General features: G+C 42.0%; 1 protein-coding gene across 1 annotated transcript in view; it reads left to right on the forward strand.

The window, feature by feature from the left end:
* TRPC5 (transient receptor potential cation channel subfamily C member 5) overlaps nt 1-20825 on the forward strand; it is a 338386-nt gene that overhangs the window by 262423 nt on the left and 55138 nt on the right. The window contains exon 4 of the mRNA XM_086388018.1: nt 17902-18238. Within this exon, the coding sequence (XP_086244144.1) occupies nt 17902-18238 (337 nt within the window). The remainder of the gene's footprint in view (nt 1-17901; nt 18239-20825) is intronic.

Consider the following 20825-nt stretch of genomic DNA (forward strand, 5'->3'; position numbering starts at 1 on the left):
TTTCACTTTTCACTTTCATTCATTGGAGAAGGAAATGGCAACCCACTCCAGTGTTCTTGCCTGGAGAATCCCAGGGACGGCGGAGCCTGGTGGGCTGCTGTCTATGGGGTCGCACAGAGTCAGACATGACTGACGTGACTTAGCAGCAGCAGCATACAGTCATCATGAGGATTAAGGATTAAAGGAATGAACAGGTGAAAGTAACCCCATAGTCGAGTAACTCAACAGTAAGTCATTATTTAAAGCCCACAACAAGGCTGGCCCCTAGAAGGAAATAAATTAGGAAAGGCATCGCTCTCTTTAAAATCAAACCACCAAGGTCCAATAGTCTTGATACTCAACAGCAACAATTACTCCCTCAGGACGCCAGCTAATTCTGTTCTCCTTTCAGTTACACAAACCCTTGTTCTTTTTTGAGTCTACATTCCTGTTTTAGTCATTAGTGAGAGAGTCTCCTGGTTTCAAGAGAGGACAGGAATATGAGTCATTATCTATGGAGTTTTTCCTTCAGGAATGAGGTTCTGGCTCCTGGACTCATGTCTCTCCAAGTACCTGACACAGGGGATGGCACAGAGTAAGTGCTCAGTAAATGTTGCTGGTCTGATTGGCTTTGGAGTGGTCCTGCCTGGAAGCAGGAGGAAAGTGACTTCTTAAAAAAAGAAAACTAAGTTATTTCTCTTTCTCTGGCAGTGATAACATGTCTCATGCCAGTTGTTTTTAATATTTATTTTATTTCTTTATTTGACTGTACTGGGTCTTAGTTGCTACATGTGGGATCTAGTTCCCTGACCAGAGCTCTAACCCAGGCCCCCTGCATGGGGAGCACTGTGTTAGCCACTGGACCACCAGCAAAGTCTGGAAAGTGACTTCTTAAAAGCCATCAGAGCACTGTGGGTTCATGTTTTCTTTGCCCATAAGCAAGAGGGAGTAACACGGAGACAGAGACCATGCTCCTGAATAATCACATAGTGAAAGCCACTCAGATAAAGTTTTTTTTTTTCTTTGAGCCAAAAACACATTCATGGAATCTTCTGTCTTGGCTGTAAAGAACCCCCTGAGATACTGTAGCTTGTCAGCCAGCTTTGCAAAAGCCATCCTTGCAATCCTGACTTGCCAATCTTTCTCAATGAAAAAAATTCTCTCCTTTATCTACCAAGTTGTCGCTCGTCCTCTAAAATGTGTCTTGCATAATAATACAGTTTTCATTCTGGAATTTGTTACAGCTATTTATAGGCTCTGACTATACAATGAGGACTGTACTGACTCCAACTGGATGTATTTCTCCAATGCACTATTTCTCCCCACCTCCCCATCCTTCATCCTGCTACTGCTGCCATCAGTCTCCTTTTCTGAATTCCAAGTCAGTAACTGGTATGTCAGAACACACTCTCAGAATATTCAGAGGAGTTGATCATGGAAACAGTGCTGATGTGTGCCAACTGTCTAGCCAAAGACTGTGCCAGGTCACATACAGAGTCACTTCAAGACTGTCCATCCAAGAAGTCACAGTTCTCCATCTCATAATAATAGCAATAGCCATAATGTTGAAAATAGCTAACATTTATTGAACGCTGCCTCATCTAATTCTCATAATGGTTTAGTGCAGCTCTGCTGATATTTTTATTCCTTGAGGCATTTTCCTCCCAGCCTCTTGATTTAAACCAGTAGGATCACAACTTCCAGTTGACCTAACCACACCCTGTCTGACTTTTTTTTTTTTTTTTTTTTACTGGAGTACAGTTGATTTTTGTGGGCTTCCCAGGTGGCGCTAGTGGTAAAGAACCCACCTGCCAATGCAAGAGACTTAAGAGACACGGATGCAATCCCTGGATTGGAAAGATTCCCTGGAGAAGGGCATGTCAACCCACTCCAGTATTCTTGCCTGGAAAATCCCATGGACTGAGGAGCCTGGTGGGCTACAGTTCATAGGGTTGCACAGAGTCAGACACGACTGAAGCAACTTAGCATGGCAGGGCACATAGTTGATTTACAGGTTTTCCTGATGGCTCAGTGGTTTAAAAAAAATCCGCCTGCCAATGCAGGAGGCACAGGTTCGATTCCTGGGTCAGGAAGATCACTTGGAAAAAGAAATGGCAACCCATTTCCATATTCTTGCCTAGGAAATCCCATGGACAGAGGAGCCTGGGGGGCTACAGACCATGGGGTTGCAAAGAGACACAGCTTAGCAACTAAACAACAACAACAATAAATAGTTGATTTACAGTGTTATGTCACTTTCTGTGGTACAGCAAAGTGGATCAGCTGTATATATACATATATTCACTCTTTTTTAGATTCTTTTCCCATTGAGGTCATTATAGAATATTGAGTAGACTTCCCTGCGCTATACAATACTGTCTGACTTTTTTGTTTTTTTTGGATTTCCAGGCTCCATTCATCAATTGTCCTGACATGCTAGGTCACTTGTTCCCTTTCAGGTGAGCCTTTACCCAATGCAGGCTCCCCTTCTAGAACTTTCAGGTAGGAAGTGAGCACCCATCACCCTCTGCTGCCATCTCATGGCTAGAACAAGCCATTGCATTGGATTTAATTCCACAGCACTAGATGTTTTCCAGGAGAAGGCAATGGCACCCCACTCCAGTACTCTTGCCTGGAAAATCCCATGGGTGGAGGAGCCTGGTAGGCTGCAGTCCATGGGGTCACTAAGAATCGGACACGACTGAGTGACTTCACTTTCACTTTTCACTTTCATGCACTGGAGAAGGAAATGGCAACCCACTCCAGTGTTCTTGCCTAGAGAATCCCAGGGATGGGGGAGCCTGGTGGGCTGCCATCTATGGGGTTGCACAGAGTTGGACACGACTGAAGCGACTTAGCAGTAGCAGAATGTTTCCTGGAGAAGGCAATGGCAACCCACTCCAGTACTCTTGCCTGGGAAATCCCATGGACGGAGGAGCCTGGTGGGCTGCAGTCCATGGGGTCGTGAAGAGTCGGACAAGACTAAGCGACTTCACTTTCACTTTTCACTTTCATTCACTGGAGAAGGAAATGGCAACCCACTCCAGTGTTCTTGCCTGGAAAATCCCAGGGACGGTGGAGCCTAATGGGCTTCCATCTTAGGGTCGCACAGAGTCCTACACGACTGACCTGACTTAGCAGCAGCAGCAGCAGTTTTCAGAGCCCATTAACTCCAACACAGGAGAATTATAACATCTGCCAGGGAATCCCATTTAGCTTTCTGACTACTGGGTATACTTGCAAATGGAAAATGATACATTTTTAAAATACATGTTCTAAAACAGAGTTTTCAGCATCTAGTTCACTTTTCTTGATTTAGTTCAAATCAGTGAAGCTGAGCGATAGTTTGAAATTAGAGGTATGACTGCCAGTTGACTTATTTTGTGTCTGCTCCTGTGCTGCCGTCACTATTGGTTGCCCATCTCAGGAACAGGAACCAGCCAGCTGAGTCCCAAATGTCTCAGTAATCCTTGGGTAAACATACATCTTTTGTCAGAAAAAAAAATTCACCAAGGATTAGTGATCTGAGCAAATAGCAAATAGCAAATTGTGTTAGACAAAGACTACATGTAAAATATAGGTGCTATTTCCCACCATAATCTGGGCCTAAACTTCTTGCCAAAACCTATTTCTTCGTCTCAAATTTCTGCTGCAGTGGTAAAAAGCAGAACTGTTTAATGAAAGCACGACTCAGCAAGCTCCTGCCATGGTGAGAGAAGGAAGGGGTTCTGAGCGTTTCTCCCTCTTTGGGAAAGCTTGCATTGCCACCAGTTTCCTTTCTGAGCATTTTTCTCCTCAACAGAGCCCATCTTGATTGACAACTACAAAACAAACCAACAAAACTTGTTCTGTCTCAGATCATTTCTGCTGGCTTTTTAAATATACTTTTATACACAACTAGACTATTTTCTGAAGAACTGACATCTGAGGCAATGAAAGTTTGGCCTATTCCAATTGCAGCCATTCACTGAGGGAGCAGAAGAAGATTCTCAAAGGTTAGTAGACTTTTTCAAACTACCAAGAAAGGCCTTTTCATCTCAGATCCTGCCACAGCCAGGATTTTTCTTCCCAAGCCTCACCTTCTCCCCTGGGTTGAGGGTGGGGACAGCTACTCATTCTCACCCTTCAGATTTCCTTTCCTCCAAATGAACTAAAGGAAGAAGTGTTTGCAGCTGTCAGTCTCCTAGCTTGAAGTCAGCTGATCTCCTTTAGGAAACACAAAGATAACTCACTGCCAATTACTTAAGAGAACAATAAGCCTGTACCGCCTTCTGAACCTCTGAATGTGAAGCATATGTCAAGGTGACCTTCCTTCTAGTCTCACCTATTGCATTTTTGTACACACCCAACAATTTAAAATCATCTGCAAATAACCAATCAGGGAACTCCACATGGTATTGACTTGTTTGATCCTGATCTAATTTTTTCTTACTGACAGCCTCCATGGCAGGGAACAGGCTAGATGATGGGAGTTAAGAAAGACTTTTGTAGTCCGACCACTGCCTGTTCCTAATGGAGCCACTAAAAGCTCAGTGCTACTAGCTTTTTTTCTCTGCCTCATAGCCTGGCTTACTTCTCAAGAGCCCATCTGTCCCCCTCAACACACACCCCACAGCCTCTGCTCCTACCAGGGGACTTTCCCTCATTTTCCATTACCTCTGCAGAATGGGGCCTCAATCAATAACCAGGGAAGTCTGTCCCTAGCTCTTTACTCTTAAATAAAGACTAGCTACAGTTTTTTGACACACAGCAGGCACTGAGATGTTAATTTCTGTTATTACTATTTAACCTCTCTGAGTCTCAGTTTTCTAACCTGTAAAATGGGTGTAAATATGATACCAACCTCCTGGATTTACTCAAAACATAGAAAATGCTTTTAAAAAGTATCCAAAACATAGGAAGGTCTGTATACATCTAATCTGTGACCGTTATGACTACTACTAGAAAAATGCCTTGAAAGCACACAGAATATGAAATGAAAAGAGAAACATACGTGAGCAGGTGTGTGTGTGGGTATGTTTGGGAGTACTTCGGGGGGAAAGAGTTCTGTTTGGGTTATGCATTTGAGATGCCCACTGGGCAGTCGAACATTTAGGTCTGAAGTTTAGCAGGGTGGCAGGGAGGAAATTTTCTCACCTTAACAAATAAGAGTAAATGCCTGTAAAGCCCCTGAGATGTGAAATGTTACACAACATACCCAATTGTTGTGAAATGTTACACAACATACCCAAATGTTACATACACATACCCAATTGTTCCTCCCCTTTATAGGGTGAGTCAAGGGTTCTACATGTAAGTGGTATAACTGTAACATGAAGTGGGCTTCAAGAGATACCACAAGGAAGAAGCAAGGTGGTCTGAGCTCAGGAAGGAGGTATCGCCTCTGGCTGAGGCAATCAGGGAAGGCTTCCAAAAGGAGGTGAGGTTTAATCATTTTAATCATGATTTAATTATTCTCTGCAGTCTTCCCTTATGAATCTAAGTGCCTGCTGATTTGTCCCATCTCTAAATGCCCTAGGTGCCTCATTACAAAGTAGTGAGCTTTTCCTAACACTAATTGGATCCAATTTGAATGACTAGACTTTATGCTGACCTTTATTTTTATAAAATGATGGTAATGGGAGATCAAAAAGGCATAGGTTTTTCTTGTTGTTGTTGTTTTTGTATTTTCATGTCCTTACTTGGCAAAACGTTCTCTGGATTTGGAGGGGGAGTAACCTTCACTGGTCTGTTGAGAGTCAGCCATCTGGGAACCTGCCACTTTTACCATCTGTAGTGCTTGTGAAGGCATCTAAACATAAACCTTTTTGTCCCATTACTTGTTTCATGTGACTTTGACTGGCCTCTCAATGAGATCCTGCAGGCAGAATCACTGTCACTGTCTCTTGTTGGGACCCTCTCCCCACATGCGCCATGAAGAACTGGCACAGCAGGGTACAGAGCTACTTGTTGAAATGCCTGAACTGAATCATGTGGACCTTGCATCCCCTTGGCTATGAGCAAGTCAGATTCTGCTCTGCCTTGGGTTCAGCTTGGGAATCAGGTGTTAAAGTCACGTGGTTTTGACAGCTGTAGGAATAAAAGTCACTGATAATAGACTAGTGAGGAACTAGGGAGATAATTCTCACTGAATGAAGTCAGTTTTCATCTGCTGAGGTGAAATCAAAGCGGTTTTGCTAGATGTTTGGGGGAGAAGTGAGATCTTTCCAGTAGAATCTGACAATATTGTTCTCAAGGATTATTCTTTGGAGAGGCAAAGAGCCCTTTCCTGGGAGCATTGGAGAAATGAAGCATTTCAGAAGGAAAAAAAAAAAAAAAAACTGTAGTGAAGTCCCTAGAAGATTTAAGAAGAAAAGATTTAGACAGGTTGAAAATATGAGTCCAGTACAATTTGTACTGGGGTTAAACCAGGAAGCTGAGACCTTCACTGTCTCCCCCATGTCCTTATTTATATGTGACTCTTTCTGCCTCTCATAGATGCCACTTAGGAGCCCAGACTCAGAGAGCACCCCATCATTTCTAGTGTTTGCTGGCAGGTAGGCCCCTTATATTAATAGCTAGATAACTGACTAATATGAAGTACTCACTTTAAACTGTTAAGGGTAGTTAGTTGTTTTCTATATTACCACTTCCTACAAACATGAATATAACTTCAAGGCCTCAACCCAAAGTAATAAATGATGTGGGCATTTCAATCACTGTGGCAAGGCCAATAGATAAGATACTGGAAAATTCAGCTTTCTGCAGGTCTCAAATCATACCATCCAGAGATTGACAGAGTACAGTTATTAGTCTACGGTCAGCCAAGCTAGGGCTCCAGTCCTGGCTCTACTATTAGCAGGAATGTGAGCTTGGGCTTAGTCTCATCATCTTAAAGTGAGTATGATACTGATAATCTGCCTTTAGGGTTGCTGTGAAATGATCCATGTGAAATCTGGTAGAGTGTCTGGCATACTATAAGAGCTCATTGTGATGGTGGTGGTGGTAGTGTAGCCACTCAGTCAAGTCCAACTCTTTGTGTCTCTGTGGACTATAACCCACCAGGTTTCTCTGTCCATGGGATTCTCCAGCCAAGAATAGTGGAGTGGGTTGTCATGCCCACTCCAGGGGATCTTCCCAGCCCAGGGATCAAACCCACATCTCCTGCTAGGCAGGCAGATTCTTTACCACTGAGCAACCTGGGAAACCCAGAAAAAACTCATTATATGGTAGCTAATCTGACTATGTTAAGAATAGTTCCTAGTTGCAACTCCTAAGAGATTTGACTTACCTACCAGATTTCACCCCCTACATACACTAAGGAAAGAAGACTTTGGAAAAAGAGTGTTCCACCAAGATTCTAAACCACTCATTCAACAAGTATTTATTCAGTGTTTACCTTGTACCTGGCACTTAACAAAATATTGTTAACATAATGGAGACTAAGACATGCTCCCAGGCCTTGAGCAACACCCAGTCTTCTGACTTTTAAGAAGTTACTATACTGCTAAAACTTGTTTCTTTGAAGCCCCCTAAGGAGGGCATTAGAAAAGGACTCTATCATTTGGACTAACTCACACACAAATACTACATCACTTTCCATGAAAATTTAAAAATTCAAGAGGGAAGGCACTTTTAGAATGGTGGTGTTAGGGACTTCTGAAAATCCACTCTAAAAAAATAAGACATTGGAAAACTTTTCAAATTCAACTTCTTTACCACTCTTGAATTTAACCAAAGGCTTGCAACAGAGGAACATTTATTCAAGAAAAACAGCTGAATCTCAGTAAGAACAGCAAGTTTGTGATAGTTTAGCTTGCCCTCTTCCTATCTACCCAGCTCCACAGTAACCTTGAAAACCAAAAGTTTTGAAATTCTAGTAACTGTGAAAAGGAGCAGTTTGGCAGCCAATGGACAGGAAAAGGACTAAGTTTCGAGCTCTTCAAAAAGATCCATTCCCAGAGAATTGTCATTATATGACCTATCTGGTAAATCTCTAGAAAAGCTCCATTTACGGGGTTTATCTTTGTGTCATCTGACTCAAGACCAATAGACCTTTCCCTAGGGGCACTTTTTGAAAAAAATAAGCAGCAATTATTTAATAGCATGGCTGCCTGAGGTAATGGCTAACAGTTGAGGCAAACAATAGGCTTAACAAAAAGCAATCTGATTCCAGCAATTAAAAAAAAAGGATTATACACCATTATAACTGGAATGCAAGAGTGGGTCAACATAACAATCAATCAATATAATACACTATAGTATTAGAAAGAAGGGGAAAAAAAAAACATGACCACCTGAATTGACACAGAAAAGTACTTAACAAAATCCAACACCCTATTATCATTAAAAAAAAAAAAAACTCAGAAAACTGTAGAACTTCCTCAATCTGATGAAGGCCAGGTATGAAAAACTTACAGCTAATCATCCACTCAATGGACATGAATTTCAGCAAACTCCAGGAGATAGTGGAGGACAGAGGAGCCTGGCATCCTACAGTCCATGGGGTCGCAGAGTTGGACATGACTTAGCCACTGAAAAATATCACACTTAATGAAAACTGACTGAAAACTTTCCCCCTAAAATCAGGAACAAGACAAGGATGTCCACTCTCACCATTTGTATTCATCACTGTACTGGAGTTTCTAGCCATACCAATTAGATAATAAAAGAAATAAAAAGCATTTAGTTTGTGAAGGAAGAAGTAAACCATTTTATTCGCTGACGCCATGTTCTTGAATATAGAAAATCATAAGGAATCAACAAAAAAAGCTCTTAGGGCTAATAAATATGTTCAGCAAGTTTGCAGGATACAAGATAAATACACAAAAGCAGTTGTTTCTACACACCTGCAATGAACAACCCAAAAATGAAATTAAGGGGGAAAATTCCATTTATACTAGCATCAAAAAGAATAAAATACTAAAGAATGAGTTTAGCAAAAGAAGTGTAAGAGTTATACAGCAAAAACTATAAAAGACTTGTTAACTGAAAAAAAAAAAAAAGACTACACAACCTAAAAGTTGAAATTATGTTTTATTTGGCAGATTTTCTGAGGACTTAAGCCAGGGCCACAGCCTCTCAGATAGCTCTGAGAAACTGCTCTGAAGAGATAAGGGAGAAACCAGGATATATAGGAGCTTTTGCAATGAAAACAAAGTAGTCAGAACTTCAAAAGATTACTGTTAAAGAAAACCAGATATCTCAAGTTAAAGAATTGAGCACTTTTCTAAGTTATGGGAAGATGCAAGAATCTGGGCTCACTGAAATTATTCTTTTGATATACACCTCAGCTACCTGAGACCAGTATCCAGCTCTTTTCCATCTTGAATCCCCATCAGGGTACACAGTTGGAGGAAACTGTAATGGCTGATGGACTGGCAGCCAGCAGAGTCCTTTAGTCTCCATCCTGAATTCCCTCAGGGCTGACCATCAGGGGTGGCTGTAGTGGTTTAATGGCTGTAACATCTTTTGTTTACTGATATGGCAGGCAATATTTGTTTTCACTGACACACTGTTGAAAAAGGCTAAAGAAGACCTGAACAAATGGAAAGACATTAAAAGCTCATGAATTGGAAAACTTAATGTTGTTATGATGGCAAAACTTCCCAAATTGTTCTATAGGTTCAAGGCAATCCCTATTAAAAACCCAGGTTCCTTTTTTGTGTGTAAATTGACAAGAAGATCATAAAATTCATGTGAAATGCAATGGAGAGGCAGTGTAATCAAAACAATTTTGAAAAAGAACAATGAATTTAGAAGACTCATGCTTCTCAATTTCAAAACTTACTACCAAGCTACTGTTATCAAGACAGTTGGGTACTGGCATAAGGATAAATATCAATAAATGGAATAGAATTAAGAATCTAAAACAAATCCTTATATTTATGGTTAGTTGATTTTCAACAAGGGTACCAAAATGATTTAATGGCAGTTCTATTTCCAGTTTTTTAAGGAATCTCCACACTGTTCTCCATAGTGGCTGTACTAGTTTGCATTCCCACCAACAGTGTAAGAGGGTTCCCTTTTCTCCACACCCTCTCCAGCATTTCTTATTTGTAGACTTTTGGATCGCAGCCATTCTGACTGGTGTGAAATGGTACCTCATAGTGGTTTTGATTTGCATTTCTCTGATAATGAGTGATGTTGAGCATCTTTTCATGTGTTTGTTAGCCATCTGTATGTCTTCTTTGGAGAAATGCCTTATGATCCAGCAATCCCACTGCTGGGCATACACACCGAGGAAACCAGAAGGGAAAGAGACATGTGTACCCCAGTGTTCATCGCAGCACTGTTTATAATAGCCAGGACATGGAAGCAACCTAGATGTCCATCAGCAGATGAATGGATAAGAAAGCTGTGGTACATATACACAATGGAGTATTACTCAGCCATTAAAAAGAATACATTTGAATCAGTTCTAATGAGGTGGATGAAACTGGAGCCTATTATACAGAGTGAAGTAAGCCAGAAGGAAAAACATAAATACAGTATACTAACGCATATATATGGAATTTAGAAAGATGGTAACAATAACCCTGTGTACGAGACAGCAAAAGAGACACTGATGTATAGAACAGTCTTATGGACTCTGAGGGAGAGGGAGAGGGTAGGAAGATTTTGGAGAATGACATTGAAACATGTACAATATCATGTAAGAAACGAGTTGCTAGTCCAGGTTCAATGCACGATACTGGATGCTTGGGGCTAGTGCACTGGGAAGACCCAGAGGGATGGTATGGGGAGGGAGGAGGGAGGAGGGTTCAGGATGGGGAACACATGTATACCTGTGGCGGATTCATTTTGATATTTGGCAAAACTAATACAATTATGTAAAATTTAAAAATAAAATAAAATTTAAAAAAATGATTTAATGGGAAAACAGTAGTCTTTTCAAAAAATGGGGTTGATCTCGGGTGGCCTTGCCCTGTAGTGGCTTGAAATAAAATTTTGGTTGCCTGGCTAGAGGTGTGTGAGGCAGTGAGAGTGCTAAATTCTAGACCCTAGACCACAGGGACAAGGCTTTGGCCTGTCAGCTGTGTAGAAATGAATTTCCACAAAGAGATGGAAAATAGTGAAACAAGTGTATATTAGGAGAAAGACTTTGTGCAGATAGACACGTGGGTAGGCTCAGAGAGTTGCACTCTAGGGGTAATTGGAATCACTTATATGGGGATTTCTTTTGGCCAATGGTCTTTCATTGCCTGGGTCTGAGTCCACAGTTTATCTCAGGGTCCTCCTCTGTGTGCATGTCATCTCTTAGCCAAGATGGATTTTAGTGAAGAGGCCTATGGGTAGGTTGATTTCACTTGACATTACTGTGAGGTGCAGCTCCCTCCCTTTTTGACCCCCTGAGGAGCCTTTCTTTGCATATGTAGTTGGGAAGGTCTCTCTGACCCCAAGACTAGGAAATATTTGGTCTCTTTATCTCTTATCTGGGCAGGACTCAGCTCCTCTCTGCGCCTGGTCTTTTTCTCTGTCTTGGAGTATCTGTCCAGAGGGGACAGACTCCAGCAGTTCATCCTAGGGCCCATCTATCTGCTGCCTCAAGAAAAGTGAATATCCTTATGCAAATAAATGAAGTTGGACCCTTTCCTCCCACAATATGCAAAACTTAATTTGAAATGGATCAAAGAACTAAGTATAAGAGCTAAAGTGATCAAATTCATAGACAGACCCATGAAAGTAAATCTTTGTGGTCTTGGACTGAGTGATGCTTTCTTAGATATGGTTGCAACAGCACAAGGAACTAGAAGATATAAAATGGACTTCATCAAAACTAAAAACTACTGCTCTAGGCTCTGTACATTTTGGCCTTCAGTGTACTCAAACACAACACATACACACTGTGGTTTTATTGCAATCTCTCTTTCTGAGGCATTCTCAAAATCAACTAGAGATTTATTAAATAACCTGTCAAACTGGAACTTCAATATACAAGCAGGAATTAGAACTTTGCCTTCAAAGCTCATAGACCTGTTTGGATTAGATACTACATGGTGGCTTAAGACAAGTTTGCTTTATAACATTCTAATTGTAATTTGTTCTGCCAGAGTCCACACCACCCTATACTACTCTTGTCAGATACAAAAATAGAAAATAAAAACCTGTCCAACTTTAAAATTATCATCTTCAGCCAAAGTGAAAATCAGAGCAGATGCATTGAAAATAACGATTGGACAGTCATCAGGCAGTTCAGTAGCTCAGTCATGTCCAACTCTTTGTGACCCCATGGACTGCAGCACAACAGGCCTCCCTGTCCATCACCAACTCCCAGAGCTTGCTCAAACTCATGTCCATCAAGTCAGTGGTACTATCCAACCATCTCATCCTCTGTCATCCCCTTCTCCTCCTGCCTTCAATCTTTCCCAGCATCAGGGTCTTTTCCAATGAGTCAGTTCTTTGCATTAGGTGGGCAAAGTATTGGAGTTTCAGTTTCAGCATCAGTCCTTCCAATGAATATTCAGGACTTATTTCCTTTGGGATTGACTGGTTTGATTGGAATTGACTGTAGTCCAAGGGACTCTCACTTGTCTTCTCCAACACCTCTGTTCAAAAGCATCAGTTCTTTGGCACTCAGCTTTCTTTATGGTCCAACTCTCACATGCATTCATGACTACTGGAAAAACCATAGCTTTGATTAGATGGACCATTATTGGCAAAGTAACATCTCTGCTTTTTAATATGCTGTCTAGTTTGGTCATAGCTTTTCTTCCAAGGAGCAAGCATCTTTTAATTTCATGGCTGTAGTCACCATCTGCAGTGATTTTGGAGCCCAAGAAAATAAAGTCTGTCACTGTTTTCATTGTTTCCCCATCTATTTGCCATGAAGTGATGGGACCAGGTGCCATGATCTTAGTTTTTTGTATGTTGAGTTTTAAGCCAACTTTTACACTCTCCTCTTTCACTTTCATCAAGAGGCTCTTTAGGTCTTCTTCACTTTATGCCATAAGGGTGATGTAATCTGCATATCTGAGGTTATTAATATTTCTCCCAGCAATCTTGATTCCAGCTTGTGCTTCCTCCAGTCTAGCATATCACATGATGTATTCTGCATATAAGTTAAATAAGCAGCGTGACATACTCCTTTCCCAATTTGGAACCAGTCTGTTGTTCCGTGTCCGGTTCTAAGTGTTGCTTCTTGACCTGCATACAGATTTCTCAGGAGGCAGATAAGGTGGTCTGGTATTCCCACACCTTTAAGAATTTTCCAAAGTTTGTTGTGATCCACACAGTCAAAGGCTTTGGAGTAGTCAATAAAGCAGAAGTAGGTATTTTCTGGAACTTTCTTGCTTTTTCTATGATCCAACGGATGTTGGCAATTTGATCTCTGGTTCCTCTGCTGTTTCTAAATCCAGCTTGAACATCTGGAAGTTCATGGTTCATGTACTGTTGAAGCCTGTCGTATGTCCATATGAAGTAGACAGTTATGTCCACATGAAGTGGACGGTTATATCCACTTTTTAAAGAAGCTTCACATCTGTATTCTTGCTTTGCTCCTGCTCAGTCACTTCAGTCATGTCCAACTCTTTGTGACTCTATGGACTCTAGCCCTGCCAGGCTCCTCTGTCCATGGGATTTCCCAGGCAAGAATACTAGAGTGGGTTGCCATTCCCTTCTCCAGGGGATCTTCCGGACCCCAAGGATCGAACCTGCATGTCCTGTGTCTCCTGCATTGCAGGCGGATTCCTTACTGCTGAAGCCTTTCCAGAGAGCACAGTGGTAAAGAATCTGCCTGACAACACCTGACAATGCAAGAGATGCGGGTTCAATCCCTGGATCCAGAATATCCCCTGCAGAAGGAAATGGGAACCAACTCCAATATTCTTGTCTATGAAATCCCACGGATAGAGGAACCTGGCGTGCTACAGTTGATGAGGTCCCAAAAGAGTCAGACATGACTTAGCGATTAAACAACACCACCAAATTTTTGCTTTAGGAAAGAGCTATTTATTGGGTCAGAGTTCTTGGGATGCACAAGAGAAAGAAGTCCTAGGAGATCATAAAGACTATGGAGAAGTGGTCCAAATGTCTGGTATGGCAGCATCAGGGGGCAGTACTATAGAATAGCAAACTACAAATTGCTACCTGTTTTGTGAATAAAGTTTTATTGCCACACAGCTAAACCTATTCATTTACATATTATCTATTGCTGGGCTTGTGCTGAACCAGCTAAGTTGAGTCTTTGCAAAAGGGATGATGTGGTCTGCAAAGTTGCAAATACTTACTGTCTGGCCCTTTACAGAAAAAGTTTGCTGACCCTTGTGTAACATCAGTACTTCAGTCTGGATATCTCCATCTAGATGTCCCACAGACAAATCTAACTCAGCAGGTATAAAAATGCATGCATAAACTTGTTCCAGCTTCAGTGTTCCCACTCTTAGCACTACTGCCTACCAATTCACCCACAGAAGAAGCCTCTCTCCCTTTTGCCCTCTCACCCTATATATTATTGGAGAAGGTGATGGCACCCCACTCCAGTACTCTTGCCTGGAAAATCCCATGGACTGAGAAGCCTGGTAGGCTGCAGTCCATGGGGTAGCTAGGAGTCGGACATGACTGGGCAACTTCACTTTCACTTTTCACTTTCATGGATTGGAGAAGGAAATGGCAACCCACTCCAGTGTTCTTGCCTGGAGAATCCCAGGGACGGGGGAACCTGGTGGGCTGCCGTCTTTGGGGTCGAACAGAGTTGGACACAACTGAAGTGACTTAGCAGTAGCCTTAGCAGCCTGTATATTATTTCACATCTCATCCATCACCACATCCTGCCAATTCCACCTCTTCACTATATTTTGAACCTGAGCACATCTCTTCATTTCTACTGCCATTAACTTAGTCTGAGTCATGATCATTTTGTACAAGATTAACAATGGCTTTCTAACTTGTCTTCCTGCCCCTAGTTTGTTTTTTCTTCTGGAGGTATAAATAAGATTTATTGATTAATTGATACTGTGGAAATATCAAATTGTATAGTAATCTCTAAGAACAGTATTTGGGGGCAATATTGACAGTGAGGAAATTGTAAATAGAGGAGGGTGACATAATCTTATTTTGATTCATTACATTTCATTTGTTGGTAAGTCATTTGTAGTAAAAATATCATTCATCTCCAAGCTCTTTGAGAATGGAGAACACATCTAATTCATCTTTGCATCACCACAGGTAGTTACCAAAAGGCATGACATAGACCAGGCATTATAATTATTAAATAAATACAATAAAACAAATTATACAGATGAATATTTTTTACCTTAAGTGAAAATCTCCTTCAATTTTATTTTGCCAGAGCAAAACTATTCCAACAATTTAATAAACAGGCTTTCCCATTGCTTTTTTCCCTAGGGTTATATTTATATCCTTCTTTATTTCTGCATATTGACATATAACAATGTTCACCTTATTTTTACTGACTGATTGGTATTCATTTGAATGTATTTCTCATTGTTGATTATTTAGTTTTATTTTTCCAATTTTCCTACCCCTAACTTTGCCTACCTTCTGCCCCCGAGCCATTTTCTACTCAATAACCAGAAGGATCTTTCTAATGTCTAAACCCGATTCTGGCACATGCATGATGATATATGCAGCCAAGATTTAATGAGCCCTTACTATGTGCTAGACATAGTTCTAAGTGTTTCCTGTGTAGTAACTGATCTTAATCCTTACACGAATCCTCTATTGCTGATGTTGTTATTAACTCCATTCTTTAGGTGAATACTTTTAAGAACAGAGAAAACCAATGTAATCTAGCTCAAGTGTCTATAGTTTAAACTACTCTACTGTTCTACACACACACACACACACCCTATCATTCATGGCTTCCCATTGCTCTTAAAATAAGTCATACTATTTATAATGGTTGAAGACTATCATTTTGATCTGTAACCCTTGCCTACCTCTCCAGCCTCATCTCTTGCCATCCAGAGCCTTGCAGTTAAGCAGCAGCCTCCCCAGACTCCCTGTACCAGTCATGCTCATTTTCACCTCTATGCCTTCAGTCATATTATCCCCTCCACTTTAGTTGTTTACTCCCTTCCCCTCTCCTCCCCTACACACAGCCAGCTTCTACAAATCCTTTAATGCTCCATTCCGGTATTGCCTCCTCCAGGAAGCCTTTGCTGAGCAGATTTGCACTTCCTCTGTGTTCCCATTATGCCCTGTTTTCCATCCATTTATATGCCCTTACTGTACTGTTTCATAACTATCTTTTTATATATCTGTCTCCCTCACCAGACTGTGTGTTCCCAGTGGTTTTTCCATTGCACTCAAATATTTTGTTTTACCCTTCTATTTTTTTTGTACCTTTTTCTAGAACCTTTTCATCCCAGGCTTTGGCACAGGCTATAATGCCAAGAAGAGTAGAAAGGGACTGTATAGGATTTTGTCATTTTGTGTGTGATTGTGTGAAAAGGAGATGTGAGGATATAAGGGGGATCATGAACATCTTTTGAGAAAATGAGACCTCATGATAAAAAGACTTTAGAGGTTGTGTTTTTTTTTTTTTGTCATTTTGCAATAGTAAACTGCTTTAGGGTGGGCTAGACCCAAAAATGGAGAATGGCTCAAAGACAATATAATTATCTCAGTCATGTAACTGTCCAAGATAGATATTCTTGATCAGCAAGATAGTTCTCCTCCACGTGGTCATCGAAGGACAAAGGCTAACAGAAGCCCCTGGACCACCCTGAGTTAGCAGATCCCAGTCAGCAAGAAGGGGAGAGAACATAGGGGACTTCCATAGGTCAGGCCTTGTGATGCCAATCATCATTTCTCCTCACATTCCATTACTGAGAACTTGGTCATGTAACCATGCCTCACCAGGGGAGACTGGGAAATGTAGTCCCCCCTGTGCTTAAGGAAGGGGAGAATGGTTTTGGTGGGAAGCTAGAGACCTTCACAGATATACTAACAATAAAATTGGCCTAGTTTACCTTGAGTGTCAGATAAATGATGGAAGAATTTTATTTCCTTTGTACCAGAAAACTATATGGTACAGCTCCATTTAACCTTTCCCATGGGAAGCTGCAGCAATCAGATAGAGGCAATATTTAAAACGATTGCTGACAGTTGAGCTCCCTGTTGAATTGCTTACTAGGAAGTAGCAGCCAGAGGGTGACTTGCAATGCTGATGATCTCTTAACTATTAATAACTGACATGTTGTAGATTGCCTCTAAGTAAAATCCCAGCTGAGTTAGGTACCATCTTATAATATTGGCCCCCAAATATATTTTCCTCCTTTGCATGTCTGGACTAGAGAAGGTGTTAAATGGCAAAGTAGCAACATGATTCTTTGCTAGCCAAGAGGTGCTCAGAAGCAAAAGGAGGGGAAAAAAAAATCAAAAAGGGAACTCATTTCCATTCCAAACCATAGCCACAGGCATGAGCTTATTCGCTGCCAGTTTGTGTTTGCCCGAAGTACACACTTGTTGATGATCTCATGCAAGCTGGGGGAATAAGCAAAAGTGAATCCACTTGAAATGAAACATCCCCATGATTCTCTGCAAAGAGGCAGGTACATTCCCAGGAGAGCTTTGTAGAACAATTGCCCAGGTTCTACTCCCCAGAGGAGGCTCATTTAGTCAGTCTGGGGTGTGACTTGGGAATGAGGAAATTTTTTTCATGTTCCCTGGATGATTCTGATACTGAGCCAAGTTTGAGGCAGCATCTCTCTAATATGATGAAAGTGGGGAGTAGGGGGCACATATGCCAAAGCACAGACCAGAGCGATTTTGTTTAATGTAGGAAACAAATCATTAACCCTAACTCTCCTAGCTTGACATGTAGAGTTGGCTCTGAGATTAGACCCACCTGTGGGACCCTGGAAATCAGGCCTCCTCTGGGAGTGGGCCATAAGCTGGCTGTAAACTAGGAGAGCGATTATGAAGGTAGACTTCCTCCCAGCCGTCCCAGATGCCTGACTTGTTCTCTTCTTTTCCCAGTTTGTGGCCCAGCCCAATTGCCAACAGTTGCTTGCCACTCTGTGGTACGACGGCTTCCCTGGATGGCGGCGGAAACACTGGGTCGTCAAGCTTCTGACGTGCATGACCATTGGGTTCCTGTTTCCCATGCTGTCTATTGCTTATCTCATCTCACCCAGGAGCAACCTTGGGCTGTTCATCAAGAAACCCTTCATCAAGTTTATCTGCCACACAGCGTCATATCTGACCTTCCTCTTCATGCTTCTCCTGGCTTCTCAGCACATCGTCAGGACAGACCTCCATGTACAAGGACCTCCCCCGACTGTTGTGGAGTGGATGATACTGCCTTGGGTTCTCGGTGAGTCACAGGGACCAGAAGCTATGGCCAGACTGCCTGCTGGTCTTGTCTAAAGAAACTACTGGAATCAGCAGTTGGACTGGCCCTGAAATAAGGCACCTTTCCTCTGTGTGGTGGGATAGTTGTTGGGAATCTCAGAAATGTGGTTCCTTCCCCCCCTGGGCCTGGGTCACTTGCTGTCACAGGGTTTGCCATGAGATTGGCAGTGTACCCAGGGCTTGTTTCAACTAACCTAACTTTGTCAATGACAAGGAAGTTGTCTGTCAGTGGGTTTAGAGGGAAAGCCAAGTGTTAGTCAGGACAGGCTCAGGTAGGCTGGGCAGGGCAAGTGCTGAACAGTCTATTTGATGCCTTCTTTCCCATCACTGAAGTTGAGGGGATGCCACCAAAATCTGCTGCTTTCCTATGACTATGCTAAATGATCCCTGTACTTATTATCCAGGGTCCACATCCTATTTGGATACTGATTTCACAACCAGGAGGGAAACCTAGGAAATTCACACAATTCATGGTAAAAAAGCAGCCTTAACCAGAAGTCTCCAGGCATAATTACATTGCATTGGACCCTCCAGTGCATCACCACCCTCCAGGTCCTTGATACTTAAACTGAGGTCCCCAAACCAGCAATGTTAGCATCAACGTGTTAGACATACAGATTTGCGAGTCTCACTTAGGGTCTGTGAAATCAGAATCTACATAATCCCCATGTAATTCGCATGTATTTTAAAGCAGGGGTCCCCAACCTATAGGATCTAATGCCTGATGATCTGAGATGGAACTGATGTAACAAATAATAGAAATCAAGTACACAATAAATGTAATGCACTTGAATCATCCCAAAACCATCTCTCACCCCACCCCACTGCCATCCTGGTCTGTGGAAAAATTGTCTTCCACAAAACTGGTCCCTGTTGCCAAAAAGTTTGGGGACCGCTGTTTTAAAGTCTGAGATGAAGCCAGAAAGAAAAACACCAATACAGTATACTAACACATATATATGGAATTTAGAAAGATGGTAACGATAACCCTGTATGCGAGACAGCAAAAGAGACACAGATGTATAGAACAGTCTTTTGGACTCTGTGGGAGAGGGAGACGGTGAGATGATTTGGGAGAATGGCATTGAAACATGTATAATATCATATAAGAAACGAATCGACAGTCCAGGTTCGAAGCAGGATACAGGATGCTTGGGGCTGGTGCACTGGGATGACCCAGAGGGATGGTATGGGGAGGGAGGTGGGAGGGGGGTTCAGGATTGGGAACACGTATACATCTGTGGCGGATTCATGTTGATGTATGGCAAAACCAATACAGTATTGTAAAGGAATTCAATTCAGTTCAGTTTAGTTCAGTTCAGTCACTCAGTCCTGTCCAACTCTTTGCAACGCCATGAATCACAGCATACCAGGTTTCCCTGTCCATCACCAACTCCTGGAGTTCACTCAGGCTCACCTCCATCGAGTCAGTGATGCCATCCAGCCATCTCATCCTCTGTCGTCCCCTTCTCCTCCTGCCCCCAATCCCTCCCAGCATCAGAGTCTTCTCCATTAGTCTCCAATTAAATAAATTTAAATTAAAAATAAGTAAATAAAAAAATAAAGTTGAGACGTACTAACTTAGACCACAGTCACTCCTTTTACTGCTTTCAACATACCAAAGCTAAAGAAACATCTATTAATATGTCATCAGGCAGAATTCCATGAAACCCACACACAATGAGAGGAGAGAAGAGAAAGGAGGATTTTAAATGATTCTGATACCCATTGCCTAGCTTCAGCCCCAACATCCAGTGCTTTGGACCATGGCCTCCTTGCATACCTCAAAACTCATTGACAAATTTTCCCTATAAGACATCTGTAGTGGAAAATAAGGACTATGTGGGATAATACTGATACTTAGTTCAGTTCAGTCGCTCAGTCATGTCCGACTCTTTGCAACCCCATGAATTGCAGCACGCCAGGCCTCCCTGTCCATCACCAACTCAGAGTTCACTCAAACTCACATCCATCGAGTCGGTGATGCTATCCAGCCATCTCATCCTCTGTTGTCCCCTTCTCCTCCTGCCCCCAATCCCTCTCAGCATCAGAGTCTTTTCCAATGAGTCACCTCTTCTCATGAGGTGGCCAAAGTATTGGAGTTTCAGCTTCAGCATCAGTCCTTCCAAAGAACACCCAGGGCTGATCTCCTTGAGAAAGGACTGGTTGGATCTCCTTGCAGTCCAAGAGACTCTCAAGAGTCTTCTCCAACACCACAGCTCAAAAGCATGAATTCTTCGGCACTCAGCTTTCTTCACAGTCCAACTCTCACATCCATACGTGACCACTGGAAAAACCATAGCCTTGACTAGATGGACCTTTGTTGGCAAAGTAATGTCTCTGCTTTTGAATATGCTATCAAGGTTGGTCATAACTTTCCTTCCAAGGAGTAAGCATCTTTTAATTTCATGGCTACAATCACCATCTGCAGTGATTTTGGAGCCCCAAAAAATAAAGTCAGCCACTGTTTCCACTGTTTCCCCACCTATTTCCCATGAAGTGATGGGATCAGATGCCATGATTTTAGTTTTCTGAATGTTGAGCTTTAA

This window comes from Bos grunniens, chromosome X (assembly GCF_055505025.1).
Source record: "Bos grunniens cultivar Pamir isolate PY7600 chromosome X, Bosgru_T2T1.0, whole genome shotgun sequence".
In the NCBI taxonomy this organism is placed as follows: Eukaryota; Metazoa; Chordata; class Mammalia; order Artiodactyla; family Bovidae; genus Bos; species Bos grunniens.